General features: G+C 39.8%; 1 protein-coding gene across 5 annotated transcripts in view; it reads right to left on the bottom strand.

The window, feature by feature from the left end:
• The window catches only part of SORCS1 (sortilin related VPS10 domain containing receptor 1), a 464079-nt gene that overhangs the window by 90109 nt on the left and 346349 nt on the right, over positions 1–27621 (bottom strand). For all 5 annotated transcript variants that reach the window (XM_054689905.1, XM_054689903.1, XM_054689902.1 and 2 more), the window contains 4 exons: positions 20345–20463; positions 18766–18855; positions 12637–12816; positions 2323–2469 (listed from right to left, as the gene is read on the bottom strand). In XM_054689905.1, coding sequence (XP_054545880.1) covers positions 2323–2469; positions 12637–12816; positions 18766–18855; positions 20345–20463 — 536 coding nt within the window. The remainder of the gene's footprint in view (positions 1–2322; positions 2470–12636; positions 12817–18765; positions 18856–20344; positions 20464–27621) is intronic.

Below are 27621 nucleotides of genomic sequence, written 5' to 3'. Positions count from 1 at the left end.
AACCCCCTCCTGTCCACCATGACCTACGAGGAATGGAGGAGATCAGCGGGAGACGAGCCAGGGCAGCAGACAAGGGGGCAGAGTATATGATCTCTGCAGCTACGGTAAACTCTTTGACTCTATTCTACCAGAATCAGAAAGACCCCAGAAGGTTTAAGTAAAGGAGGGGCAGCTCTGAATATTTGTAAAGCTCCAGTTGGTTCCATCCACAATTAGAAAACAGATATAATCTATAGTGAAGCATATTAGTGGCTGTTCAGGCAGGGCTGCGGAGCTTGACTGAAAGGGGTGCAAAGAAATTTTTTAGGGTGATGACTAGAGATTGGTTATATGGACATACACAATGTGAAGATTAACCATATGAGTCTCTTTATGTGGCTACTTTTAATGTATTTTATCTAAATAAAATCAGATTAAAAAGTAAGTTGCATAGATTGCTGGGTGGAGAAGAGATGGCTGGGGAGAGACTTGAGGAGCAGTTAGGAGTCTGTTCCCTCAAGTGGGAAATGGTGACTTGTATTAGGACAGGCGTGTGGAGATGGGGAAGCAAGCTGATGCTGCGTTCCTGTTTTGGAGGCACCAAAATAGGATTGCCTTAACTCTGGGCTGTGGGAATATGGGGGGAGGGAAGGGGTTCAGGAAATACCTCGAAAAGTACCATGTATAAGAGGCATTTCTCTGGTCCATTTATGATGCCAGTGTGGCCAGGGGAAACCTTTTTAGGTGATATAGTTATTTGACTTTCATGGGCACTTAATCTCCAGCGTGCATGGTGGAACGGAGGAACATGTTAAGGCATGGATGCATCCCAGGCATCTTTGGCTAAATATTACATTCCACCTTGGAGAAGCAAAAGTAGGACAGTGGTTCTTTTTTTTTAAATGCTACTAAGCTAAGGTGTTCAATAAATAAATCCTGCACTTACTTCTCTGTCACTGGCTGGATTTGTTTACTTACTAGAACAACTGGCTTCCTCCTTTTCCCCGAGTCACCCCCCACTATTCCTCATTAGTTGCCAGTAATAAGGAAGGAAGCTGAGTGGGAGGCTGAATCTCAAGACGGCTTCCCTAATGCCCAGTGACAACTGTGACATCCTCTGCAACTAATAAGGTCATGCTATGGCTTCTGGCATCTTCTCAAATATGAGGGTGACCCATCCACAGCGGTATGAGATGAACCTGCAAAATGACTCTTCAGACTTTACGGAAAACAGGGGAGCCCGTCTTACTAAAACCGAGAGATCTCCCCTCTGGTCTCCTACTGGTCTCTCTCTTTTATGAATTTTAACTACAAATTCTAAATTTCTTTATGGAAATCAGCATTTAATTACACTGTGTTTTGCAATCAATCTCATCCTCTGCTCCTTCTGGATTCTTTTGGTGTCTATTCATGAGGCAAGCGTGGGGCAGGCCTCAGAACTACTACAAGTAGTGAAACATAACCTTATAATCCTTCACTTGTGAATGGAGTCTTTCTCAAGTAGACTGGGTACTCCTTGAAGATAAGACCCCTCTTTGATCTCTGTCTTGAATTCAACTGTGAGATCAAATATACAAATAAATTGATACTGATCTACTTATTTCCTGAAATGTTAGACAGCTAGAAGAAAGCCATACTTCAAAGAGGGAACCAGAAAATTTTGTGAAGAGTCAGGTAACAAACTATCTGATTGTATGTGGACCAAAAAATCACTGTCATGAAGACACATTTCTGCCATTATAGATCAAAAGCAGTCATAAAAATATGTAAATTATTAAGTAGTGTCATCTTCCAATAAAACTTATTTAGAAAAACAGTTGTTGGGCCTTATTTCCCCCACAGGCCATAGTTTGCCAACACCAGCTTTATAGAATAAGACATCAATGATAGAACATATTATAAAAAGTATTGATAAGGGTTTAAATCAGTGATTCTCACCCTTTTTTTGATAAACTTCTGTGGGAGTATGATTAAACACCTCAGTTCATCAATTTAACAGATGCATTTACATATCCTCAGATCTGTCACAGGTTATGCATGAGAAAGTAAGAGAAGAAACCATCACATTCTCCTTCAACTACAATGTGAGGCCCTTATGTGGGCCATGACTGAATGACCTCAGAAGTTCACAGGAAAATCATGTACTCCAGTTCCCTTATCACTTTGGTTGGGCCCAACACAAAAATCAGCATGGCAACGCTTTTCCATACACTCTCTCTTCACACTCTCCCCTTTTGTTCATCAGTTAAACAAATAGCCCTGGAACCATCTTTGTCCACCTGTTTAACCTACATTCCCAGCCCTCCACTATGTGGGGCATCCTGCTCTAACAGGAAGACTCACCAGTAAGCAATGCACAGGATCCCCTCTTAGATCCGTGTCTGGTGCCTGCAGCAAACGCCAGTCTCTGCCTTTGTTATATGTGATGAAAGTCTTCACCTGGTTGTCAATCTTCTTGTTAGCCAAGAACATTCCCTTTATCCCTGCTACCTAGGAAAAATTGACATGGCTGAAAAATACATCTATGTCAGAAGGGATATACATGTTTATTTAAAAACCCAAAAAAGTAGACTGCCAAGTTCCTCTGTGAACACTTATTTTGGAGGGAAGACAGGGTGAGGATAAGGGAAAGAGTGATGCTGAAGTATAAAGACTCCCTGGAGTGTGGGACAGAAAGCAATGGATTAGGGCTCCCGAGTATATGGGGGTCATGGTGCAAGTCTAGCCATTTATTTCCTCTAAGGTAGGCTGTGTCCCTGAGTTTGCAGTTGCCGAGAGAGGAACTTTGGTATTTTCAGTTATTTTCCTTAGTGGATGATGCATAAATAGAGGCTACTTCCATTTTGTATTCAGGATAGCACCCTTAGTTGTATATTATCATTATTATTTTTACATCATTGTTCAGTTTTAAACAATATTTGCTTCCCCCACCCCCTCAGGTGTAGAGTTTCCTTCCCCAATGCACCTGTCCACCATCACCTCAGTCCCCTGTGCACCTCCCTCCCTCCCTCTGATCCCTCTCCCTGCTCCTCCCCTAGCAGGATGTCTCTGTTTATAATTGTCTGGTTTTGCTTTGTTGTGTTTTGTACTGTTATTACTTTTTTACACTGATGTCTTATTTGGCTCCCTTATATTCCTGCTAATCCTTCTAATAGTTCTCTGGGTAAGTTATTCTATTGTGAAAAATTATTCTATTCCATAGATAAAGAAACTATGGCCCATCTAAGTACAGTGACTTGCTTAAGTTCATTCTGCCTAAGGACACAGAAATTAAGCAACGACCTGGGATTTTAACCCAAAACTCTATGGCTTCACAGCCTGTGTCCTTAATGTCTACTTAAATTATTGAGCTACCTACAGCCTTAGGCACTTGAAGGGGGTCAATTAAAGTGCATGATCCAATTACTATTGCTTTTTTTTTTTTCTGTAAAAGATTGCTTCATTAGGCCACCAAATTATACTGGGCAAAAGAGAACAGGTTTAAAATGTAAAGAAGCAGTGGTATGAGATGAACCTGCAAAATGACTGTTCAGACTTTACGGAAAACAGGGAAGTCCGTCTTACTAAAACCGAGAGATCTCCCCTCTGGTCTCCTACTGGTCTCTCTCTCTCTCTTTTATGAATTTTAACTATTTTATGAATTTTAACAATTTCCCTAAGTTGCCAAATAATCTCTCCACCATTCCTGTAACACCACTGCACCCACTATAAATAGTCCTTATTAATGACTTACCTCTGAAAACACTATTGTCTTCTCTCTTCTATATATTAGAAAGTAACAAACAGTAAGCTGCCAACACTTTGTAATAACAAATCATTAATCGTGCATTACATTTTTCATGCATTTCAGTGTATTAGAGACATTCATTCATATGTATGAATATATATACACACTCTGCCTGGAAATATGACAATGAGGGAAACTGAAGGGCAGGGAGAAAGGAGCTGAGATGGGTTGAATAGAGCATTTCTACACTATGCATATCTCATTTAATGCTCACAATAACCATGAAATATAGTTTTCATTTTGAGATGAGGAAGCAGAAACTTAGATTAAGTGATTTTCTGTTGCATACACAGGGATGAGTGAATAAGCTAGCAGGCTTATTTGAACCATTTAACTAAAGTCAGACCCTTCATATTATAATATGGACAGTTATAAGCAGAAGCGTGAAATCTCAACTTCCATCTTTTTAGTCCTCGGGTCATGCCAAGCATTCCACTAAGCACTTTATATGTGAAAACGCTGGTATTCATGGCCAACCTGCATAACAACTAGTATCCCCATCATATGGCTGAGGAAACTAAAGTGTACTCCAAGTTTAACCGCTTCAGATAACAGAGAGTCTGGGTTGCCACCCAAATCTGTCAGACTTCTACTACCCTTTCAATGAGCTCTGATTTTGTCAATGCAAAAGGGCAGGGTTACTATCAATAGAATACACACGACTTGCCTTTGCTTTTGACATAGTCAAACCTCATTAGATTGTACCTGCTGATTTGGCATCTGGGATAATTTAGAGTTGAGCCAACTTTGTACTCTTTTGGAACAGCAAGTTTGTTAAGCAAATAAATGGTTTAAATGAGTTGCTGGGAGGAATACTTTGAACTACTTAGGAAAACAAGTCTCATTTTGGGCCATCAGCAGCAGCCAGAACAGATTCTGCTGCATTGTGGATCCTCAACAAAAGTGGAAGATGTAAACTCCAGGAGCACTCGACCTCCCAACAACAGCGTGTTAATTACAAGTAGTACTTAGTTTTTCACTATACCAGCTCCAGAAGGACTACTCCCCAGGAAACCCCATGTTGGTTTTGCATATGTTCGAGAGGCTGTTACATATTTAAATATGACTACTCTGCCAGTTCTTTAAAAATTAAATTTCATTAATCAGAATTTTCACAAAGTCATACGTGTCTTCCCTGCATGGTACACCCCTGCAGGAGGAGCAACACTGTCTTAACTACCCAGCACTCTAGGCAGTTACAGAAAGAACTGAAGGAATACAGATATGACTTATTCCCAGTTTCAATCTCCATTTTCCTTCCTGCCCTCCCGCTCTTTGGGTGAGGGTGTCGGAGCAGGGTTATGCATGTTTAGGAGCTGGTTCATTTGATTTGCAGAAACGGTGACTTTATTGGCCTCCAAGGACTTGGCATTATCAAATGCCACTTGAGCCAAGGGCTGTGCTTTGTAATTCATCTCTGGCAGCTTGGCCTTCAGGTTTATCTTGAAGTGTAAAAACTTGGCAAAGCAGAGGGAATGTGTGACAATAGGGGAGAGAGATGGAGAGGCTCTGCTTATTTTCCTCTTGCAGTCAAGGCACTTTATCTATGAAAAGGTGTCTTTTTTCTTTTTTGCCTCTTTGGCCTGCAAAGATAGTCTCCCCTGCTCTTTTTCTTTTTGTGCCATTTTGCTCAAAGCCTGAGAAGTCCATCTTTCTGTGTGCCTGAGTGCAACTCAACACTTTCCTTTAGGACTCTTGTAAAGTATCAGCAGGTATTCTTGGAATCTCTACCCCCTCCCATAGAATTCTGGATATCAAGGGAGCATTAGTGAGTGGGAGTACATGCATGTGCACACATGTTCACAAATGTGCTTGAGGTCTGGGGTTCACTGAGGATGAGGGAATACGTATCTATTTTCAGACACCATCCCTATATACACACTATGTGCACATTTGGGGAATAAGGTAGCATTGAGGGATGGGGCAGGGTGGGGAAAAGTAACATTCCTAATGGAAGGCAGGCCTTCACATAGACACAAGTTTCCAAGGAAGACATTCCTATGTGAATAACAGGCCTCACCCTTTGGGAGTTTTTCTTCCTTTAGGGAAAGACCTATTCCCTTTTTTTGCCTTTCTGAATTCTGCACAAAGATGTCTGAGAACACTGAGCATGTCGGGAAGCCACTTTTGCTTTGTTGCCTGTCCTCTGGGGGGATTTAATACCATAAGTCTCAAAGGTAATTAACAGTTATTTCTTAGTCTCTATTATCATCCAAGTCAAAATATCATTTTGATTCGACTTGAGCTATGAGTTTCTAGCTCAAGCTTCACACCAACACAAAGCACATCAGCACATCCACTGGGCCCCAAAAGGCAGTCTCAGAGCCCTGCTCACTCCCTTGAATCGCCTCCTGACCTGTCTCTACCTGCCTGTCCCTCAATGCCCTGCTCAAAAAGCCTTTCCCAGAAATGAATGTTTATTGAGACGGCTGCCTCTTCTCTGAGCTCTGGTTTGTTTCTTACATAGCTGTACCTACATCACGGCTCCCGATAACTCTGGAAGCTTTCCAGGGCTGCTTCTCGAGTACTCCTTGACTGCTTCCCACAGGCTGATTCAGCAAGACTGAGGCCACCTCACCCATCTGTTCTCCCGTTCTAACCAACCTTTGGATGGTCCCTCAATCCACTATATTCCTTCATTAAAATCTATTAAGAAAAGAATTCACTTTGTACAGGAAGTCCTGGGTTTGTTTTTAATAAAAAAAAAAAAAAAGTCCTGGATCTGTTTAGACAGTAAGAATTCTGCCTTAGGCAATATACCAAGAGCAACAGTACCCCACATTTATTACACACTGCACAGTGTCAGGTACGGCAGGAAAGACTTTGCAAGCACGACCCTATCAGTCCCCCATGCACTCTGAGCAGAAGTCAATGCTATCCTCGTGCTATAAATGAGAAAATCAAAGTCTGGATGTGATCAATCAATGTGGTCAATCAATGCCCAAGGTCATTCCCTAGGGAACCTGGGTGCTGAACTCCAAGTCATTGTGTGTAACTGCAGAACTCACAAGCTTAACCCTTTGGCCATACTATTTCTCCAAACTTTCTCTCATCTTACAGTGTTCTGTGAGAGACATGTAGGAAAATGACACAGGAAACTATCTTTTACTCACACTTCAGTACATCTAAAGTACAGTAGCATTTCAATAAATACTTTTATAAAAATATTTATTTATACAAGAGATGGGGTACAGGCCAGAGGCGTGGGAGGGTGAGAGGATTCACCAGAGTCAGAGCAGAACAGTCAGAATGCCTGAAATATACTGCTGAGGGGAGCAGCGGGCAAGACAGGAGAGGTCTGCCGCACCATGTGGGTATCTCCCTAGATGGCTGGGAATTGAACTCGCGCTGCATAGGCTGTGGACAGATTCACAGTGCTGCACTCAACCTGCTGCACCACTAGGGAGGCCCTCAATAAATACTTTTTAAGCAGCTACTATTTATGATGTATTTAACAACTAAAATGTCTAAGCAAGCATACATTCATTCGGCAGATTTTTTTTTTTTTTGAGGCTACTTGCTAAGTATTATATATTTAAGTTTCCTGGTGATCTAACAGAAGAGCCCCAGATATCTCCTTGCATTTAAATACATGCCTCTAGGGCCTCCCAGGTGGCACAGCGTTTGAGCGCTTGGTTGCGAAGCTGCCCGCAGCCTCTGCAGTGCTGGTTCAATCCCCGGCTGCTCCCCGGCCACCGGAGGAGGGTCCCGCATGGCGTGCAGACCTCTCCACCACCCGCTGCTCCCCCCTCAGCAGTGTACTTTGGTCCTTCTGCCTGCTCTGCTCCCCGCTCTGGCTCTGGTGAATTCTCTCACCCTCCGGCGCTTCTGACTATACCTGGTGCTTGTATAAATAAATAAATAAATCTTCAAAATAAATAAATAAGTAAATGAATGAATAAATAAATAAATAAATAAATTCATGCCTCTAGAGGGTCTTTTCCTGTTCCACTCTTCCATATGCTTCCGTGGAGGACAACTTGGAAGAACCTTACATAGGAGTTACTGTTTATTTCTGTCTCTGATACTGATTAGAAAATGATTCCTCCCACCTTCTCTGTCTCAGATTTTATTTAATTATAAATCCAAAATGTCACAATCTGAAGATAATGTAAAAGATGAACCAGTTATTATACAAAGAAAGAGAAGGTATTTGTGACCGCTGCTTCTTTGTGCTTAGGGGATAGACAATTTCCCTGTTCTATCAGGCAGGAGAGATGTATATTCTGCAGGGGTAAAGGCAGTACTGCCATCAGGGAATTCATTGTTCAAAAGCTCTAAGGTTCTCTCTCCTCCCCTGTTGTCTTGATCAAGCAGCTCTCTCCTCATGATTTAAGGTATTAAATAACAATGACACAGCCTATGTCCTGCAATAAATATGTCCTGGATGGAGAGCATTTTTCTTCCCTACCTTTCATGATCATTCGTAAGAGGCGGTATTTCCCCCAAGAAATTAAGGGGTATGTTAGTTACATCATCATAGCTTTTCAACTTTCTCTTTTAAAGAGATGTTCGTAATTTGCAGAAGATACTGTGTGTGCAATAGGACATGCACTGGTTTTTGGCCCTGCCTCCCACATGCCCACTGTGACTTACTCATGTAAGCCCACATTCTGTGCATGTTGGATTTGTCAGCTAGGTGGTTTCACTTCCAACACAATACTTTCCAGTAGGCTGTGGTGAACTGTCAGTGCCCATTAAGCCAAAGTGCTCTTCATCATCATTAATTAATATTCTGTTCCCAGAGGAGGGAGGATATTGTCCAAAGCTGTCAGACCACTGCTTATCAACTACATTAGAGTGAACCATTAGGAATCACACGTCTCAGACACACCTGACACATCACTTTGGCCTGGCCACCAGCAGGGGCACTCTCCTCTTTCATGGGTCCCATGTGATGCCTCCAGAGCATCTGTGCTAATCAGAAATTACAGAGTTTTAGAACACTTGTTTCTAGGATTTTCTTGCACAAACACATCTACCAGACAAGACTGAGAGATGCATAATAGCACTCTCTGAAATTAGCAATAGCTGCAGGACTTGGTCGGGAGTGAGGAATAGGCCTAAAACAATCATCCAAATCTGTTCAGGTGGATTTTTCCCTATACCATTTTCTTCTTCCTGTCTGGTTTCCTCTACAGTTAGCTAGGTAAAGTCTAATACTACTTACCCTACTCATCAATGCCCTTCTTAGGGATGCTACTTGGCCACATCAAATATTAAGCGAAATATTGATCTTTCTGGAGAGGGAAGATAGTTTGTAGTTAAGAGTTCCACACTCTAGGAGTCAGACCCTAATTCTGCCATTTGCTTGCTATTTGATCTTGCAAAAATGATACCACTCCCTTCTCTCCCTTCATTTATATATGTTTAAAATGGCAGCTAGCTTCCATGTCAAAAAAGTTAATAAATGGATTAAATTAGATAATCATGGAAGGTTCTTTACACAGTATCTAGCACACATGACTCTAAATCATCAGCTACTATCTTTATAAGTTTTCAATAACAAAAATTACCTTCCAACATTTCTGCTTTTTCACCAACTTCCCTGGCTCACATGTCTTAACTCTTAAATGGAGTTCAAAGGTTAACTCATGCTTAGGCAAAACGCTGCTATTTCAATAACTAAATCATGAAATGCAGCCCCCTCCCCCACATTTTATCCTCAACATCTCCTATCTCATTACACACACATGTAGTTCCAGTCTAGAGAGAGACACATTTTTCCCAGGGCCGCAATGTGTGTGTGTGATTAAAATGATTCATTTTAATGAGAATTGAGCTTTCTTCTGCATTTCCCACTTGTATATTACAGAAGTCTCCTCCACCAAAATAGCATAAGGAGCACACAAAGGTGGGACTAACAGGAACTGGCATGCAGCAGCACACAAGAGTACACGCCATCCTCCCTAGTCACCCCAAATTTCAGCAGACATGCATTCCATGCACCCTAACTCTACTGCCCCATTTCACGTGTTGTGCATCTCTGTCCCTTATTAAATCATTTATGGATTTTCTTACTTTTCATTTATCTCTGGGCACTCATCATTCATTGCAATTCAACTGGGAAATCCACATTGAATGGCTTTCAGCTTTCTGCTAACCAGAACAATCAGATTTAAGGAACATTTGTGCCAGGTTCTGTGTCAGCCAATATTCTTTGTGCCTAGGTAATCAGCAGATATGGCACTGCCAGTCTGATCACATCAATTTCAATTCAGGTTGCTGTGAACTGTCAGGCTAATAAAACATACTCTCCGTCCCGGCCCCAGGACATAGAACACCTTTACATAATGCAGTCACGCTACTGCTCAAAGTGATGATAACAAGAGCCAGCAGTTTCCGTGCAGATGATTAACAACAAGAAAGACACAAAGGGGAAGCACAAGGAGTACTAAAAAAATAGCTTCCCTTGTCCAGAGGTCTCCTTTTCCCCCTTTTCATTCTGTGCCCGTTAGCCATGTCTGAATTCAGAAAACCATTCCTGAAAACAGCAGCAAATCACAAGATATTGCAAAGACATTCCTGTCCAGATCTGTCATCTTTTCCATCATCAAGAGACCAATTAAATGGTCTCTATTCTGGCAGAAAACAACATTTGTCCAGAAAAATTATTCCCCGTTGACTTGAAAAGAGGGGAGAAGATAATCAGGAAGGGGGAAATGCAACCCGAAAATCAGATGTTTTTCTGGGGGGGTGAAGTATAGAGCTGGGACCAGAGAAGCGAACTGTGCGATGAATCTGGGACAGCTGCTTTGACTTCATACCACTGAGGATCTCCGAGTAAGATATCACCATTGTAAGCACTAGATCGAGGCAAGGAAACACATGGCATTTCAACAAAACACACTTAAAGTTTAAATGTTTACAAGACATTTACAAATGAGGAAGAAAATGTGGCAATTTATACTTGTTTATAAGAAGACTACTAGTTGGTGTTAAAGAAAGTCATATGGCCATGCTAATTGCAATATGGGTAGAAGTAGAGTCCTAAAACAGTGGAAATATGTTGGACATTTAAACAATGTGGATGCATTTTAAGACTATAGGAATAGAACAGTGTATCAGGGCTTACATTCATTGGAACATAGTATTAATTGTGTTATCTATAATTTGCTAATCACTGCTATACTCTAGGCCCTGTTCTTGGTACTTTAACTCATTTAATTCTCAGATCAAAACTCTCAAATAGATGCCAGGTTTACCTCCACATTTTAAACAAAGGAACCTAAGGTTCAGAAGTTACTGGATTTGTCTCAAGAATACATATGGGTGGGATAGCTAGGATTTAAATCCAGGCAGCCCAACTCCAAAATGTATACTCTAAACCACAGTTTTATCCAAATGAGCTTGAAACTGCATCACTAGAATATGTATGTGCTTTCCAGAACACACTTTCAGTTTGAGGCTGAGATAGCTGACACTATATTTATCTGGAACATGGGCAGGAAAGGAAGCAGAAGAAACTTGTGAATGTATAAAAAAGTCAGCAATGTATTTCTGAAAATATATATGCACAAACTACATCTTATGCTAGTCTACCATAATTTCCATTACAAATATTCAGGCTCTGAGTTGGGCATACAGTGTGTTAGCATGCCTTTATGTATCCAGAGAAGTTTAGATACTAGAGGAAAATCTCCAAGAACTCTTAAAGGAGAAGGAATACAGATTGCATTAAAAGGGATTACAATGCTGGGTTTAAACTTCTTAAGTGAAATTGGCTTCCTTCTTTGACATAGTGGATATGAGCCCCTTGCTTCTTGTTATACAAACAGCCTCTTAACTCGATAAACTTACACTCAAAGGAAAGCATCATTATAGTTGTACATACTTGAATTGGTTTTAGAAGTTTTTTTTTTTCCAGGTAGAATCTATATAATTGCACATTCCAAATTCTGAATATGTTTTTAATGGTTCATTATAATCCATTATGAACTCGTCAGAGCTCAAGATAAGACTGACAAAAGGCTAGAGATCCATCTCCAATCTCCAAATAGCAGTTTTCTTTGTACCTACCCATCCTTTAAATGGCAAGAAAGGCATTGGTGATGTCATGAAAGCTAACTGGTCTAAAATACATGATTTTATGTTGCATCTTTTTTTAAGATTTATTTATTCATGCATACAAGAACTGGTGTACAGGCCAGAGGTGCAAGGGGTGAGATGATTCACCAGAGACAGAGTGGGGAGCAGAACAGGCAGATGTACTGAAATACACTGCTGAGGGGAGCAGCGGGCAAGACAGGAGAGATCTGCTGTGCCATGTGGGTTGCTCCCTAGCTGCCCGGGGATCGAACTTGTGCTGCACAGGCTGCAGATTACTTCATAGTGTGGTGTTTAACCCCTTGCGCCACCAGGGAGGCCCCGAGAATTCACTATTAATCTTACTTCCCTCACTGGCTTTCAGAGGCTGGCAGTTATTAGGGGAGGTGATCTAGTTAGAAGGTGTTCAAGTCCAACAGGAGTGTCCCTGATGCAATGGAAAGATATTCCTCAACCTTTCTTCAGAGACAGATAAGGGCCCACCAGACCTTTTGTTGAACACCCTGAACTCCCCTCCGCCATTGGCCCTTTAAGACTTTAAGTTTCATACTACAATCACTCTGGTTCAACCCTTTAATTGTTTGACTGCTTTCCCAGACACACCACAAGGTCTGGGGCCTCATGACTTGGTCAAAAAAGAATCCTGAGAGATGTTCGGCAAATCACCTAATACCTCCTTTTCCTAATGGAAGAAGGCTGCATAGGAAACTAGACATGAAAATGATTGATTTTAAATCATTAGATCATGAAGCCACCATTGTAGGGCCTTCATTGGCCTCTCAGGCTCTGCAGTGGTTCAGGGGCACATACGCCTCGTGACATACCTCATAGAGGTCGATCATGACATTGCCCTCAGGGCCTCTGGTACTCTGGACGTTCTCCAAGGCCAGGGTGAAGTAAACACCCCGGGTGTCTGAGATGTAGAGGTTGTATGTGTCGTTCTGGTTCCATTCTTGAACAGCTGCGAACACTTGGTTCTCGTCTGTGCTGATCACATGCATGTCCTGAAGAAAGGTACAGAGAAGTGAAGTGGAAAAAGGGTTTTATAAGTTAACCTGGCATATGTCCCAAGAGAATGCACTCTAATGAGGACCAGAATAGGCATGAGGCACTGTGACAACACAGGATTTTTTCTCTTGCATATCTGGAAGACAGTAATTAATTAGTTGTGTTAATCACATAGGGCCTTTGTCACTGGTAGGGTTAGACAGAGAGGTCATGAGAAAATGGGACAGAGAGATGCTTGGTAGTTCAGTGATAATTTAATTGCTTTATTACATAATTTGAAAAATACTTTCTCCAATATGTATGACTTCGGAGATTCAATCATTCTGATATATTCTCCAAGCATGGTACATGTTCAGAGGTTGATGTGGGGTAAATATGAGGAAAAACTAGGACAGAGAGAAAATAAATGAGTTCTGTATCCAGTGGTGTGGCCCATGGACCAGATGCTTGGCTATAACCTGCAGGCTTCTTTGACACATAAAACCCTAGCCCCCGCCCATGTTAAACCAAAATCCACATTTTTATAAGATCCTTGAGTGATTAATACATACATTAACATTTAAGAAGCTCAGCAACCTCCAGAAACCCCTGAGAAAAATGCCCACCTGAGAACCCCAAAGTACTAATCTTCGTGTTAACGGGAGCTCAAGGACTCAGAGAAACTTTTACTGGGAGCAGCTCAAGAAGAAACCTTAAGGAAAAGGGAAAAATAGCCTGAATAGTTGATGATGTTTTCTGACTGGTAGTCCTGGAAGATAGAAAGAGGCAAAGGTGATGTGGACGCAGTGAACAGATATCCCTGGGGTGGGAATTCCAAGACTCCAGAAGGGGATGTTCAGATTGCGGCCGTCACAGGCTGAAGCTTGCTGTCTCCTTCTGGTGATGCCTGTTCCTATGATCTTGGCAGCCTCTTGCCCTTTGCCCAAGGCAGTAAAATTCTTATAACTTTTAAAAAGCAAACCAAAAAGAGTTACACCCAAGCATGAAGGGAGGGGAACCACGAGGTGGTAGTTTCATATTCAGTCTTTCCAGATGAGCCATCCTTGAAAAGCTTCAGGAGATCTGTCAGTCTTTCTTGGCAACAATTCCAATGCTGGAGAATTCTGTATCCATTCTAACCTAAATTTCTCATGATAATGCATCTTTATATTTGCTCAGCCAAGGAAACAATCAATCAGCAACTCAGCCCCAACTCAACTTCAGACCAATAACAAAGAGACTCTTCTGACTTTTTAGCCTTGCTCACAGTGAACTCAAATGACCCCAGAAGGAAGAAGTCTGTATCCAAAGAGTTTCACAATACTCAGCCCTACCCAGTCTTGCATGCCTTGCTCTAGAGTTTAGCAGGAAAAAACCCCGAGTGGGAAGAACAAAAATTTATTCTACTCATTAATTCAGTGTGGGCAGTAATTAAACTAAAATTTGACATAAGGTTGACCACATCTAATATCAGCTCAATGCCTATTAAAATTTCTTCTGATAACTATAGCTTAATGTTCTTTGAAAAACATAAAACATCCTCATCCTTCTCAGATAAATTTCCTCTCCTTACATTCAATCATTCCTATTTTCTGCTGCTATCAGCACCAGCAGTGAGTTTGTAGGCCTGGTATTCAGAATATCCAATTTCTCTGATGATGATGATTGGATTAGTGATGAATATGTGACCAAAGCAAAGTCAATAACACATGATTCTAGAATGAAAGTGGAATTAATAAAGGGGGTAAAACAGTATCTCTAACTACTGGCTTGTAAGAGTTTCAGTAAGAAGTTTCAAAAACCTAGATCAGCATTGAGCATTTACTATAGTGCCTGGTGCTTAACATCTATTCCATACCTGCTAGCAATTTCTCCTAAGCAAGCCCTTGAATCCCCTTTGTTAATTAAGCAAGGTTGATCTGGCCTTTCTGTTCATTGTAAATGTTAGGGTGCAAACAGATACTCAACAAAAAGTGGTTCACATAAGTGTTTTGTTTCCTGCCAATGGAGAGGGTTCACTGAGAAAATCAGCCAAGAGGCATTCAACCACTGACAGTCAAACCTTTCCAGGTTCTCCAATTTCTACAGTGAAAAGATATGCATCCTTATTCTGGTATTTAGAATCTTCAAACAACTGTTTCAAAGTCATGTCCCCTTCCTTGTTAGCAGGATGCAGTAGCATTCCTGAAATCAAGTGAAAATATTTCAGAAGCAATCCCCAAAGCTAACTCCCCCTCTCTGTGTTTGGAGCGATTTTGTGAACTTAAGAATTTCTGAGGTCAGGGTTACAATAGACATTACACTAAGTAGATCATCTGTTACCCAATTCGCCCAAATCTTATTTTGCAGATATCAGACACAGATGCATCAAGTGCTTAAGTACCTTGGAGAACTACTAGCAAAATAATAATCTTATAATGGCCACCTTGAGAAAGGGTCAAGATCAAATCTCTTTCTCCTCAGGTATCTAATTATATTGAACAGTCTTTTAAAAAACAATACTGGTCTTAAATATTTTAATTCAAAGGCTTACATGAATGCCATATTTCTTTATTCCTCTTGCCATACCCTCTTCCTCTATCATGAAAACGTGTTATTTTTTCCTAAGCAATGCTATCGCTATAGGTTGAAAGTTTTTGGTCAGACACATACTTTCAGAGGAAGAAGTCATCTTTGATATCTTTCTTGTAGAACATTTCAGAAAGTCTGCCCTATAGAACACCAGTGTTATTGGGCTTTAATCATTTCTGTAAATGGGTCCTTTGGTAAAATATTTTCATTAATTCTGAATTAAATGCTTTCTTGATTGCAGGACATTTTAGAACTTTCAACATACCAGTGAGTAACTGTTACTTTTTAGACAAGGAAGAATGGAAGTTATTTATTTTTTTTAAACTCATTTGAATACAGAAACAAATTTTCATGAGTCATCTCTAAGGGCATTTTGTTCTGGGTAAAGCTTTTGTAAAGCAGTGCATATTTAACCTCCTTATTTTAAATATGTTTTTAAAATACACAATAGGAAAAAAAGAAACTGATATACCAGCCCAGGTTTCAAAACAGGTTAGTGACAGATCTAGGTCTGTAATTCCTGTCTCCAGTTGAGAATCAAGCATCCTTCACCCCACCCACAGCCCCTTCACATTGATCTTCAACCACAGAGACAACCAGATCCATACTAATAATCATATTACCTTGCTTTTATAGAGGATCTGTCCTCCAAAATGCTCTAAGCACTTTCATATGTATTGCCTCATTTATCTCACTTCAATAGCTCGAAATGAGCACCAAGTAAGTTAAAGGAAGGAAACTGTCACAAAATCTCCCTGTCTGGAGGACTTCAGGCCGTTAATGCAACAGTGACAGTAAAATCTCTCAAACACGCCCCCCCATCCTTGCCATTATTATTAAATCATATCTCTCTCTCTCTCTCTCAGATATATGTGTGTGTGTGTATATATATATATATATATATATATATATATATATCTGCGTGTGTGTGTATATATATGTGTGTGTGTGTGTGTGTATATATTCACACACACACACTGAGAATTACCATGGTCTTTCAAGAACTGGTACAATGGCAGTGGATGATTAAAGAAAATTTGAGCATAAAAGTACTGGTTTGTCTTGATTCTTTGGCAGATCTGAAGGTTTGTTCTTCTCCAGCTGCCATAGCCCTGGCTTGGGCAGAAGGTCATGAATACATGCAACTTTGCACAGGTCACATTGCCCAAGTGGGGGCTTCTCTTTGAAGGTATAATAGGATTGCAAAGAGTCATTTCATTGCCTTAAATAATAAACACCTACTTGGGCCAAATATATTATTTTGCTGCACTGGCTTCTGTTTTCCTCTGGATAAGCTAAATTAATCACTGTGTTCTGCCTTCACACCTCAAATGACATAGAGTGATGGAACATACTCATCTGGGAGAGCTGGGGGAGGGGACAGATAGTTGACATAGGTTCAGAGTAAGATCCTTCCTTAGAGACTGGTTAGATGTTAACAGTGATCAAGCGGTACAAAGTGTGTTCCCTAGCACTCCAGCAATGGCACTGAAGGTGTTTCTTTAATTTTAAACTACCATTTCTGTGGATGTTTGGATCAATGGGCTTTTTCACTGGATACACTTTAGTATATCAAAATTGGGTGGGAGACGTGTTCCTATCTTTTAATTATATACATTTTTAATTTTTCAAGAAAAGAGAAGTATAACATAAATAGCGTTAGTTTGAACATCAGGAGACTTGAGTTCTGGCCTCATTTATGCTGCAAACAGCATTTGGTTTGACCAAGATCCATTCCATTCAAAAATTATAGTCCAAGAAATGAATGATAAACTTTGTGCTCTCCTGATTTGGCTTCAATTCCCACATGCCTCTTGAGCAAGGGTATCTCACTGCATGGAGTATAATTATTATTTTTCAAGGTATAGCTCTTAGAAGGAAACAACTTCATTTGTTGGTCAATCAAAGGAACAGCAATTTATTTCAGGGGTCAAGGTAAAAGGAAAAAAAAAAGCTCTGTTGGATGAACTGAAGGAACATATGCTATACATCTGCCCTTTAGACCTTCCTAAGAAATTATCAAGGGTAATTTTAACACACTCAGTATTCATATTGGCTTTACCCCATTCTCACCTAAGGCACAACTCCCATATGTCTTAAGTTTTTTTTTTTTCTTTTTGGAAAATACTTTAAATCAAACCCAGAATAAGGAGCATTTAAATAAATACATGTAGATACTTACAGTTCTGGGCAATCACCACTATCATTAATCTCTTAGCAGCTGAAAAAAATAATAACTACTAACATGCATACAGTTCTTTGGAGTTAATAGTGCAATTTAATGTATGCTATTATCACTAATGGACTGAGGTTTACAGCCCACCTTTCACTTTGCTCTAGTTAGGGACAGAGTAGTGTCCAAGAAGGATAATTCTACTCGGAAAATCAGTGCAACTGGCTACTGTGGCTCTCCTGGGAAGGGAGACATGCACTGCCCTTGTGCTATATCCATCACATGATTTCCCAGGCAGCAAACTGGTGTTGGTCCAAGAAAGCATACTATCTTACACAGCCATGGGTAAAATGCAAGGGAAAGTGTCATGAAAATGCAATCAAAGAAAGTTCTTTATGTTCTTTGTTTAACCCAAAGATTTCAAAGCTGAGCTATAACTCTACTAAAACTCAAAATCCCCTTATAGCCACTTTCATCTCCGTTGCTTGAAAATCAAGGCACAACACCTTTACAATTTCTGGCTATTTAAAATACATCACAGTGGCAGCAAGACAGCAAATGCACAGCTTCTAGTACCCACAAAACTCGGTCTGACCTCCACTAGGTGGTGCTCCATATTAACACAGTTCTTCAGTATTTATGCAAACACAGTCCAGAGACTCCTGCATTTGAGGGTCCCTTTTTGTCCACCACTATTTTCAAAGGAGTGGGTCCTTGGGAAAGTCTAAAGAAATTAGAATTCTGTGGCTCAGACTCGAAAGACAGTCAGTGTCATCCAATGAGAGAGCAAAGGTGGGATTTCATAGCTCTGTATCCTCAGTAAGCAACTAGTAATGATAAAATGGAACAGAAATGAATAGCACCCATTGCATTGATATACTGTGCATCCAAAGCATAATTTTTATCTTCGTAAAATATAATAATACTGTTCAAAAACTTTACTTTTGAAAAGCAAAAGCAAATTATGTGTCAGTTTGTTCAGGTGATCCTATAGTATTTTGGTGATCCTATACCTGTAGTGTCAGAGAGACTAAGAAAGAGTCAAGAGAGAGCAGTAAGTAATGAGACTGGCAACAATAGAAAGTGCACTTGAGACACAGAAATGCACGGTGAAAATAAATAAAAGTCTGAGAAAATGAAAAGATTCTTAAGAGTGAGTGGAGGCAGGAACATGTGACTCAGAGGAAATACTAAAATGAAATGAAGTCGATTCAGGTCATACCTTGGGCAAAGCGTATTTGGGCAGCTTCATTTGGGCAAACGCATTCCTCTGGTAGGACACGTAGTAATGTGGCCGTCCTCCTGACGTCAGCTGGGTCAGAGACACAAAGGCTGTAAGAGGAGCTAGCGCAGCAGTTACAGGTCATAGAAGAACAGACATTGAAAGGAGGCAGGAGCTGCCAACATAACAGCATGAATGACGATTGTGGACAAGTGCAAAGAATTGGCATTCAGCTCGACAACAGCTTACGGAGTGCATTTGATGGGGTCTGAGACCCAACGGAACCTGCCAGATGAAAACACACTTCTTCAATTTGCACTCAGAAGCCAGGAAACACTTTCAGTTATTTTTTCCTTTGCTAATTATACCAGCCTCGGGATATATTGATTCAAGGTCCATCAGCAGCTCATCTACCTAGCCCCAGGACTATGACCATACAACCAGCTCCCCATGCCAATTGAAAAAGAGATAGTCCACGTCAAACAGTAACAGAACCATAACTTTTCATCTCTGGAGCCCAAATTCCAGAGACAGCACCATGTGTGGGTTATATGTTATAAAACAGAAAAGCTTCCTGGGAGCAACACTGATAGAGAAATATATTAAAGTAGAACTAAATGGTAAACATTTTCAGTTTTAATGTCACTTCATATTTTGATGCTGAATCTATCAGAGTATTTATAACTCATTTCCTTGAAGAAAAAGGAAATGTGTGTTTGTGTGTATGTGATTGTTTTTGAAACATTTTAAAAGTACGCGGCTGATGTAGAGCAGTTTGAACATTTGTTCCCTCAGAACATGAGATTAAATATCCTAAATTATAATTTTTATCTAGATAACTATAATAGTGTTGAGAATGTGTCCTGAACATAGTGAAATTATACATATAAACTTCTTAGCAATTGTACCTTTGTCATTTTTAATATGGAGAGCAATTATTGAATTTTTAAATGAATAGTCCAAATAAACCTACAATTATCCTTATATGCTGAAAAGCAGCAAAGCACATCTGTGGAATTCACTCACTCAGGAAACCAGGGCTTCTTGGATCATTTCAGACATCTCATCTAAATCCTCTTTATCCTAATCACGAGTACATGACAATAAAGGCTGATTACCACTCCAGTAGCCTCTGCCTCCCACCATCTCAAGCCACTCACAGCTTCCCATTCCTACCTATTTTTAAGGTGGGTACTGGGCAGCAGGCTGACTGGCTGACCTAACTCCTGATAGGAAAAGCTTGTCATACCTGCTCATTCTCTTGATATGACTGACCAGGGCTTCCATAGAATGCAGATGAGGCAGGTGGACAGATGGAGTGCTGAGCACACCAGAGACTATTTTAGTGCCCTAGCCCCTCTGAGACAATGTGTTCATAAGGTCCTTCAGACACTGCCCAGAAGAACTAATGGATATCTGTTAGCAGCTTCCTCACTTGGCAGTGTCCCTTTTGTTGAAAAGATAATTGCTTTTTTCTTTTATAATCTTAGAGGTGTGCAAGCAAAAGGGGCTGCATCAGAGACAGGAACAGGTAAGAGAAATGTCTTTGAGACTATCAGTAGTAGCAGACTTTTCCTACCTGAACAAACACATAATCATCCTGGACAATCAAAGAGTCGGGGTCAATGTAGCCGGGGAAGGGTCTGTGTCTGTTGGCCTCTGTGCAGTTCTGCATTCGGCACGTCAGGTACTGCGAATCTGAAAAACAAAATGGTGGCGTGGGTGATGCACAAGGAGTATTAGCCTCGGAGTGAGATTTCCTATTTCCTTTGCTGTCTTCAGGTTGCTAAACAAGCCTCATATTCTTTGATCACTATATTATTATCGTTACTGTTATTGATAAAATTATCATTGTTATTATTTTACTCACTTGCTGTCAACAGCATCACCACCATTTCCAATACCTCCATCCATACTTGCCATCTTAAAATACTAAATTCTCTTCAATTAATTTTCCCCTTCCCAACTCAAATGAAAATGCTTTTAAAATCTGACAATAATACTTGTGATTTCATGGTTATTTTTTTCCTCATTAATAGACTCCCCTCCACATTTTGCCTTTTGACTGACATAGGAAGCAGACAAATGTGCAAGTACCAATCATTTCAAACTGGAGTTGCTGATAAAGGTTTTCCTTCTACCACCAATTAGAAGTGAAACAGAATAGAGGAAATTCTTAAGTAAGAAGTTGGCTCTCATTTCGTAAGTTGGTATACTAAGACACCGCTACACTGCTATGCTGTCAGGGTTAACTCCCACGTGGATCTGACCTCTGCTACTACAAGTGCCTGTGCCTGTTTTCCAGCCACAACTATCCTGCCCTCTGTACCAACTAGACATCACATTATTCACAGCATGTAGAATAAGTTCAAATCTTCCACCACCCACCACTTCAATCTCCACTCAGGCTGATCACTCTCTGTGATTCTTCTCAACTTCTACTTTATGTTCAGCAACTTGGCAAAACTTTCTACCACTTTCATGTGTTTATTGTCTTCCTAAAATGCTTCTCCTCAGGCTGTTTCCAACGAAGGTTCTGGCTTTCAGATTTCAGCTTACTCTTACTTCTGAGGGTCTTCCATGATTACCTTTGATAACATACCATTCTGTCAATTTCCTTCAGAGAACTCATCATGATCTAAAATTACCTTGCTCATTATTTATTTTTGTCGCCTACCTCAGAATATAATTTCCATGAAGAAGAGGTCTTTTTTGTTGTTTGTTATTATTCACTAATGCAGCCCCAGATTTGAACACCATTCCTGGTAGAGGGTACATAATAAGTTAATATTTGTCAGAAAAAGGCGTTATCATTGGAACATAGCTTTTAGAATGAAAAGAACTTATTTTACCTTTATTTTTTTTTTTTTTTTTTGATGTTTAACAAATGAGTGAGTTTGATTTTAGGACATCAGAGATTCATGCAGGACTCCATTTTTCCAAATGAAAAGTAGATTATGATTATATGAAATTGGAGTAGGCAATATCATGTTCGGTAGGGTGTAAGGATTCACTAATGACTTCTCTTAGGGAAATTTCCAGAACCGCCTTTACTTAAGGACCATGGGTAAATCTGTATTCAATGACTGTTACCACTAGGGGGCAACATGCACATTTGGTCTGTGTGATCAATAACATGTAGTTGTCCATAAGCCCTCAGGAGACAGGTGGATTGTTTTATCCACAATCGCCCTTATCCCCTTGTCATCTGTGGAGATACGCTAGTGCTTGAGCACTTTTACCATCCTGGTCCTGATGAAATCACCTCCAATGATAAACTAAAGAAGAAACTTCTTCTCACCCTTATCTGTCTCCTTTGTTTTTTTCAAACATTTTCATAGTATAATAGATTTCATAATTTTAAGGCATGATTTAAAATCTTTCTCCTTGAAGATGATCTCTGGGACTCAGCCCTTCCAAGAACAATTCTCAATGTACATAAAATCTTTATCTTACAATTTCACCCTGCACCAGTATCTTCTACAGTCTGTAGTTGACTTTTGCTTTTCAAAATGAGGCTTGGGGTCTTTGAAACAATGAAGACAGAAGACCATTAGAGTTGGGGTGGGTTCAGGAACGGCATGTAGTACCTGCATTGTTCAAGGGAAATCACTTCCTCTTCCTGACTCTTGCCAACCTCACCCATGAAGCAAGGATGCCAAAGTCAACTCCTGCAGTTTGGTTCTAAAATGAACTGAAATTATATAGATGCTAAATGATTATGAAACTCAAATTTGTATAAATGGCCGTTGTTAACGGTAATAAAGATAGCATTCTTGTTTTTCTTTTGCTACTTTTCCCAATGATTAGAGCAGTTTGGGGCACAATACTGGGGCATTAATAAGACTGATTAAATGGAATTGAGTTACTGTTGGGGACCTGTCCAATAGCCATTTGTTCATGTCTCTTTGCTGAAAAAGTTGATACTGGATCTGGATCTGCTGGCTCATCCTTCCTCCATGTAATTCAGAAGTCCTTTATGCAGGATTAATCCCATTGGATTTATGCCCATTCAAGGTCTACCTGTTCTCCTGGCCATGGACTGGTTTAGGGAAGGGTTTTTATCTTTTTTTAATTTTCTTTTTTTTTATTTAAATATTGTATTTTATAATTCTTACATCTTTTTTCATCTTTGCACAATGTACGCATTTTCATTTTGGTTATATTCCCCATACAATTGCAACCCCCCCTTATTTTGACTCTAGTCCTTCCTTTCCCTGCCCCTCCGCCCCCTCCCCCATAGTGTGTCTCTGGTTTATAGTTGCCTGTTAATTTTGATTTTTACTTTGTATTGATTAGTTTTTTTTTTTTTTTCCCTGGTCTCTTATTTAGGTTTTCTAAATTCCTGCTATGAGTGAGACCATCCGGTATTTTTCTTTTTCTTTCTGACTTTTTTAAACCCAATTCTAGTAAATGAGAAGCGAGAGAAATCTTTTAAGGGCCTGCAGGGAGGTGCCCCGTGATACAGCAGAAGACCCTCTTTTGTCTCTGTAGATGATCATGTTTTCAATGTGTTTCTTGGGATAGCTCTGGTCTTCTTGGTACATGAAGGAGCCAATCTACAATTAATCTTACATAATGAATATGAAAAAAAGAGCTAGAAAGGACCTGTTCCCAGATGACATCATTGAGCTCCTGACTGTACTGAGCCTAGAGCTGTCCTTTCTCTGTACTTCTTGTTAGGTGAGATAATGAACAAAAACAATGATTAACAAAATTGAATCAAAGGTTCCTTTTTAGGAGGTCTTAGGCTTCAAATTACATTTACTACTTCCAATTAGAATTTCTAGAACTGCCAACTAATGAGGACTTCTTGATAAATATATAATGCTTATTTTAATTATAATGAGGTCTAAGGGTTTCTTTCTTAAGACCTCAACCTCCTCTTCAAAGATCCTTGAACAAGCATTAGATAGAAAATATACAAAGATACTTTTCATGCTTATAGCTCAACTATACAGAAAACATGAACCTCAGAGTTTTATGAAGAAAATAATTGGGAAACTAACATTTATTGAATAGCTACATGCTCTAAAGCATGTTCACATTTATTTAGTACATTTAATCTTCCCAATACTAAAAGTATAATATTTCAAGTGATTTTTACAGATAAAGAGAATGAAGCAAAGAGATAGTAATTTATAAAATTGGCAGTATGGATTTCAAACTTAATTGGCTTAAAGGCTGTTTATTTCCACTAGTCTATTTTGCATGAAAAACTCCAGTAAGTTTGGGGTCAATTATCATTAAGTGTATTTTGACATCAATATAAGTTTCAACAGATATACCTAGATACAGAAAAATTTCTTTTTTTGTGGGGTAATTTGACAATATGGCTCATGATTATATTTTAACTTCAGTTCATTTCTGAGAATTCTACCTCAAGAAATTATTATTCATTGGTGTTGTTTATAATAAAATAACAAGAGAAAAACACATAGCCAACAATGGAGGAACCACGAAAAAAAAACTTTGAAACATACCCAGCTTGCTATTAAAATTGTACTTCTAAAGACAGTGTGATCATTGACAGAAACATTTAATAGGTTTATATAATAAAAATAGAATGCCATTAATGACACTGTGCCAATGATAATATTTAAATTTGAAAAACAGACCATGGTTATATAGGATGTTAACTTAGGAGAAGATGGGTAAAACTACTATCTTGGTAACTTTACTTTTCTCTAAAATTATTCCAAAATAAGTTTTTTAAAAGTTGGTTACCAAAATATGTGCATATGGACCTGATTGTGTGCATTTGTGCAAGTTATATATGTATGTATACATGTGTGCATGTGTGTATATTTGTGCAAGTTATATATGTGTGTGTGTATATATATATATACACATATGCATATATATGTATGTATGTTTTCATGGGAAAATGAATAAAAGATATATGTGAGATGTCAAAAATAACATGGAGGCAGCGATGTGGGAGAGGATTAACTTCCAAGTCCTGGTTGGCGCCTCTCAGAGGGGAAGGAGGTGATGGTGGACTTGCCAGCATCATTTCTACTTCCTCTGCTTGTCCTGTCCTCTTCCAGCGTGCTGCACACTGAGCCTGCCCTTGCGCTGAAAGTTACAAAATACATCACTGGGTGACACCAGAAAGCCCCAGGAATAGGTCTTGAAACCACTTTTGCTCAGAGTGGCTCAAAGTGAAATTTGCAAGTTGAAGGGGAAATGATCAATTTTGAACAGGCTGCCCATGGTAAAGTGATCCTGGTTTGTTCCCTTTCTCCTCCTAATGGAAACAGAAAGAAATTGGCTGTACTTCATAATGAGGGACCAATCACTTTTATTCCCCTTGGGGCTTGCTGTAATAGCATTAAGTATGATGAATTCTTTCCATATTCAATTCTGCTGAATGTATGATGTGATTCCATAGGAAGTATTTTGTAATTTGGCATTAATTAACGTCAATTAATGTATGCAACTGCTAGATGTTAGCATTAATTTCATTACTTTTCCACACAGATGTTTTCCTTGCCACAGGTAATTAGGACACTGTGCTGCTCTTTTCAAGCATTCTCACTCTGCAACAGCTGCTGCTTGGGAGAAGATGCCCATGCCGAGCCTGTGCTGATCTAGAGAGGGAGCTGTCTCGTGCACAGCCAGGCTGCAGCAGAGGCCTGGGGCTTTAGACCACAAACACGATTCTAACCCAGAGAGGCTGGCTTGGTAAACGTAATCAACAAGACGCCTGACTTCAGTAAACTGTGATCTGTAAGATGTGAATAGCACGGTCCTTCTTACCTGTGCTTACGAGGCCTGAAGCCCCAGGTGGTGAAATGTGTTCAGTGCAGTGCTCAGTTGGACTGTGCTTAGCAATCCTGGTTGTTGTCTAAACTCCCCATCTCAAGGCCCAGGCACCACCCCCTGAGCCTCAACAGCACCACAGGTGTTTCTTCCTGAGACAGTATCTTGCTTTATATTCAATTTTTGGTTAGAGTCAAAGTTTTTTTTTTTTTTTAATTATTATAATCTTTTTTATTTAAATATTTTATTTTATGTAATTCTTACATCTTTTTTCATATTTGCACAATGTATGCATTTTCATTCTGGTTATATTCCCCATACAATTGCACCTCCCCACTTATTTTGACTCTAGTCCTTCCTTTCCCTGCCCCTCCCCCCCCCAAGTAGTGTGTCTCTGGTTTATAGTTGCTTGTTGATTTTGATTTTTACTTTGTATTGATTAGTCTTTTTCCTAGTCTCTTATTTAGGTTTTCTAAATTCCTACTATGAGTGAGACCATCCAGTATTTTTCTTTATTTTCCAAGTAATTTTTAAAAACACGGGCCTCCCTGGTGGTGCAGTGGTTGAGTGCTGGGTTGCAAAGCTGCCCGCAGCTTCTGCAGTACCAGTTCGATCCCTCCCGTGCTCCTGACTGTACCCAGTGCTTGTATGTATAAATAAATAAATCTTAAAAAAAAGAACAAAATGTTACATTAAATTTAAACAAAAAATTTAAAAACACTATGAAGATATTCTCCTTGTATAACAAACAGGGAACGCATTTTGGGCAGCATGAGGTAGCGGTCAGCGGGCAAACTGGCAAACCCCTAGGGCTCTGAGGAGGATGCGGGAGTCACCTAGGCCCACCCAGCCCACATTGTGTTGATTCGCAGGAGCTGCCTCCTGTTCGGGCAGTGGCTGGGTCTCAGCTCTGTCTGGAACATGCTTGGTGACTCTGAGAAGGTCCCTCACCAGGCAGGCTTCAGACTCATCCTCACTATACCAGAGGTTATTAGCAGTTTAGAACTAAAAGGATGATAAAATAAGAATATTTTTTTTTTACTTTTGTACTTTTTTTCTATTTTTAAATTTATTTATTTATATATATTCACATCATTGTTCATTTTTGTATAATATTTGTAACCCACAGAAAGGTATTTCCTTGACATTTCTGGCCAAACACTGCTCTGTGATGTTTTCGGCACATCTGTCCTGGGGGCTTTTGCTTGTTTGAAATAGCACATCCGTTCCTGACTGACACCCTCAGTTCATCCAGACTGCTCCCAGCCAATAACCTGTCCAATCAATGCCAGAGCCTCGTTCTGTGGAGTCTACCCTGAGCTTAGGCACATGTCCCCTTGTCGAGAATGTTCCATTCAGCAGCAGAATCAACCTCCAAAACAACCATCCTTCCTGGGTTAGAAATGCCAAATGATTCTCATGTTTTCTCTCTTTTAAACTTTGTAAAGAAACTGGAAACAGGTATTTACAAGCAAAGAAATTCAGACTTACCGAGGAGAATTAAACAAGTTCATATGCGAGCAATGACACAGCAAAAGGTAGAACACACATCTCTGGGGCTGTATCCACTGATTTTACCATCCAGGAAATATTTATTTAGCACAAAATATATGAATATGCCTTCATATTGGAACAGTTTAATTTTAAACAAGTCATAAGTTATGCAGGTAAGCATAAATATTACAAAATCTCTCCCATATCTCCCCCTTAATTCTCAGCTTTAAATCTATACATCTACATTTAAATCTCCCTTATGTTCTTTCTATTTTTCTTTGATTGAGAACCTGCCCATTAAATGTTGCCATCAAACATAGGCATTCATTTGTCAAATTGCTCCATGTTCCTCTAAATTTCGTTCCTATCAGGGTCCTAGAACTCTCTTCAACATGGAGCAGTTAGATTATTAAGCGCTCCAAAGTGGTCTCTAGTGTTGGCCCCAGAAGACAACATGGAGGACAAGAAGCTTCTAAGGAAATAACAAACTCAGATCAAATGTTCTCCTTTGGCATGATGAGTTTGTGAAATTGCTTTCTTCTATGAAGTGGTTTGATTCTGAGCCAGTGTCACCTTGTAAATATTACCTTTTATTGT

This window comes from Talpa occidentalis, unplaced genomic scaffold, assembly GCF_014898055.3.
Source record: "Talpa occidentalis isolate TD23 unplaced genomic scaffold, MPIMG_talOcc4v2.1 talOcc4.8, whole genome shotgun sequence".
In the NCBI taxonomy this organism is placed as follows: Eukaryota; Metazoa; Chordata; class Mammalia; order Eulipotyphla; family Talpidae; genus Talpa; species Talpa occidentalis.
The sequence above is the reverse complement of the archived record's forward strand: the minus strand, read 5'-3'. Positions and strand labels throughout refer to the sequence as shown.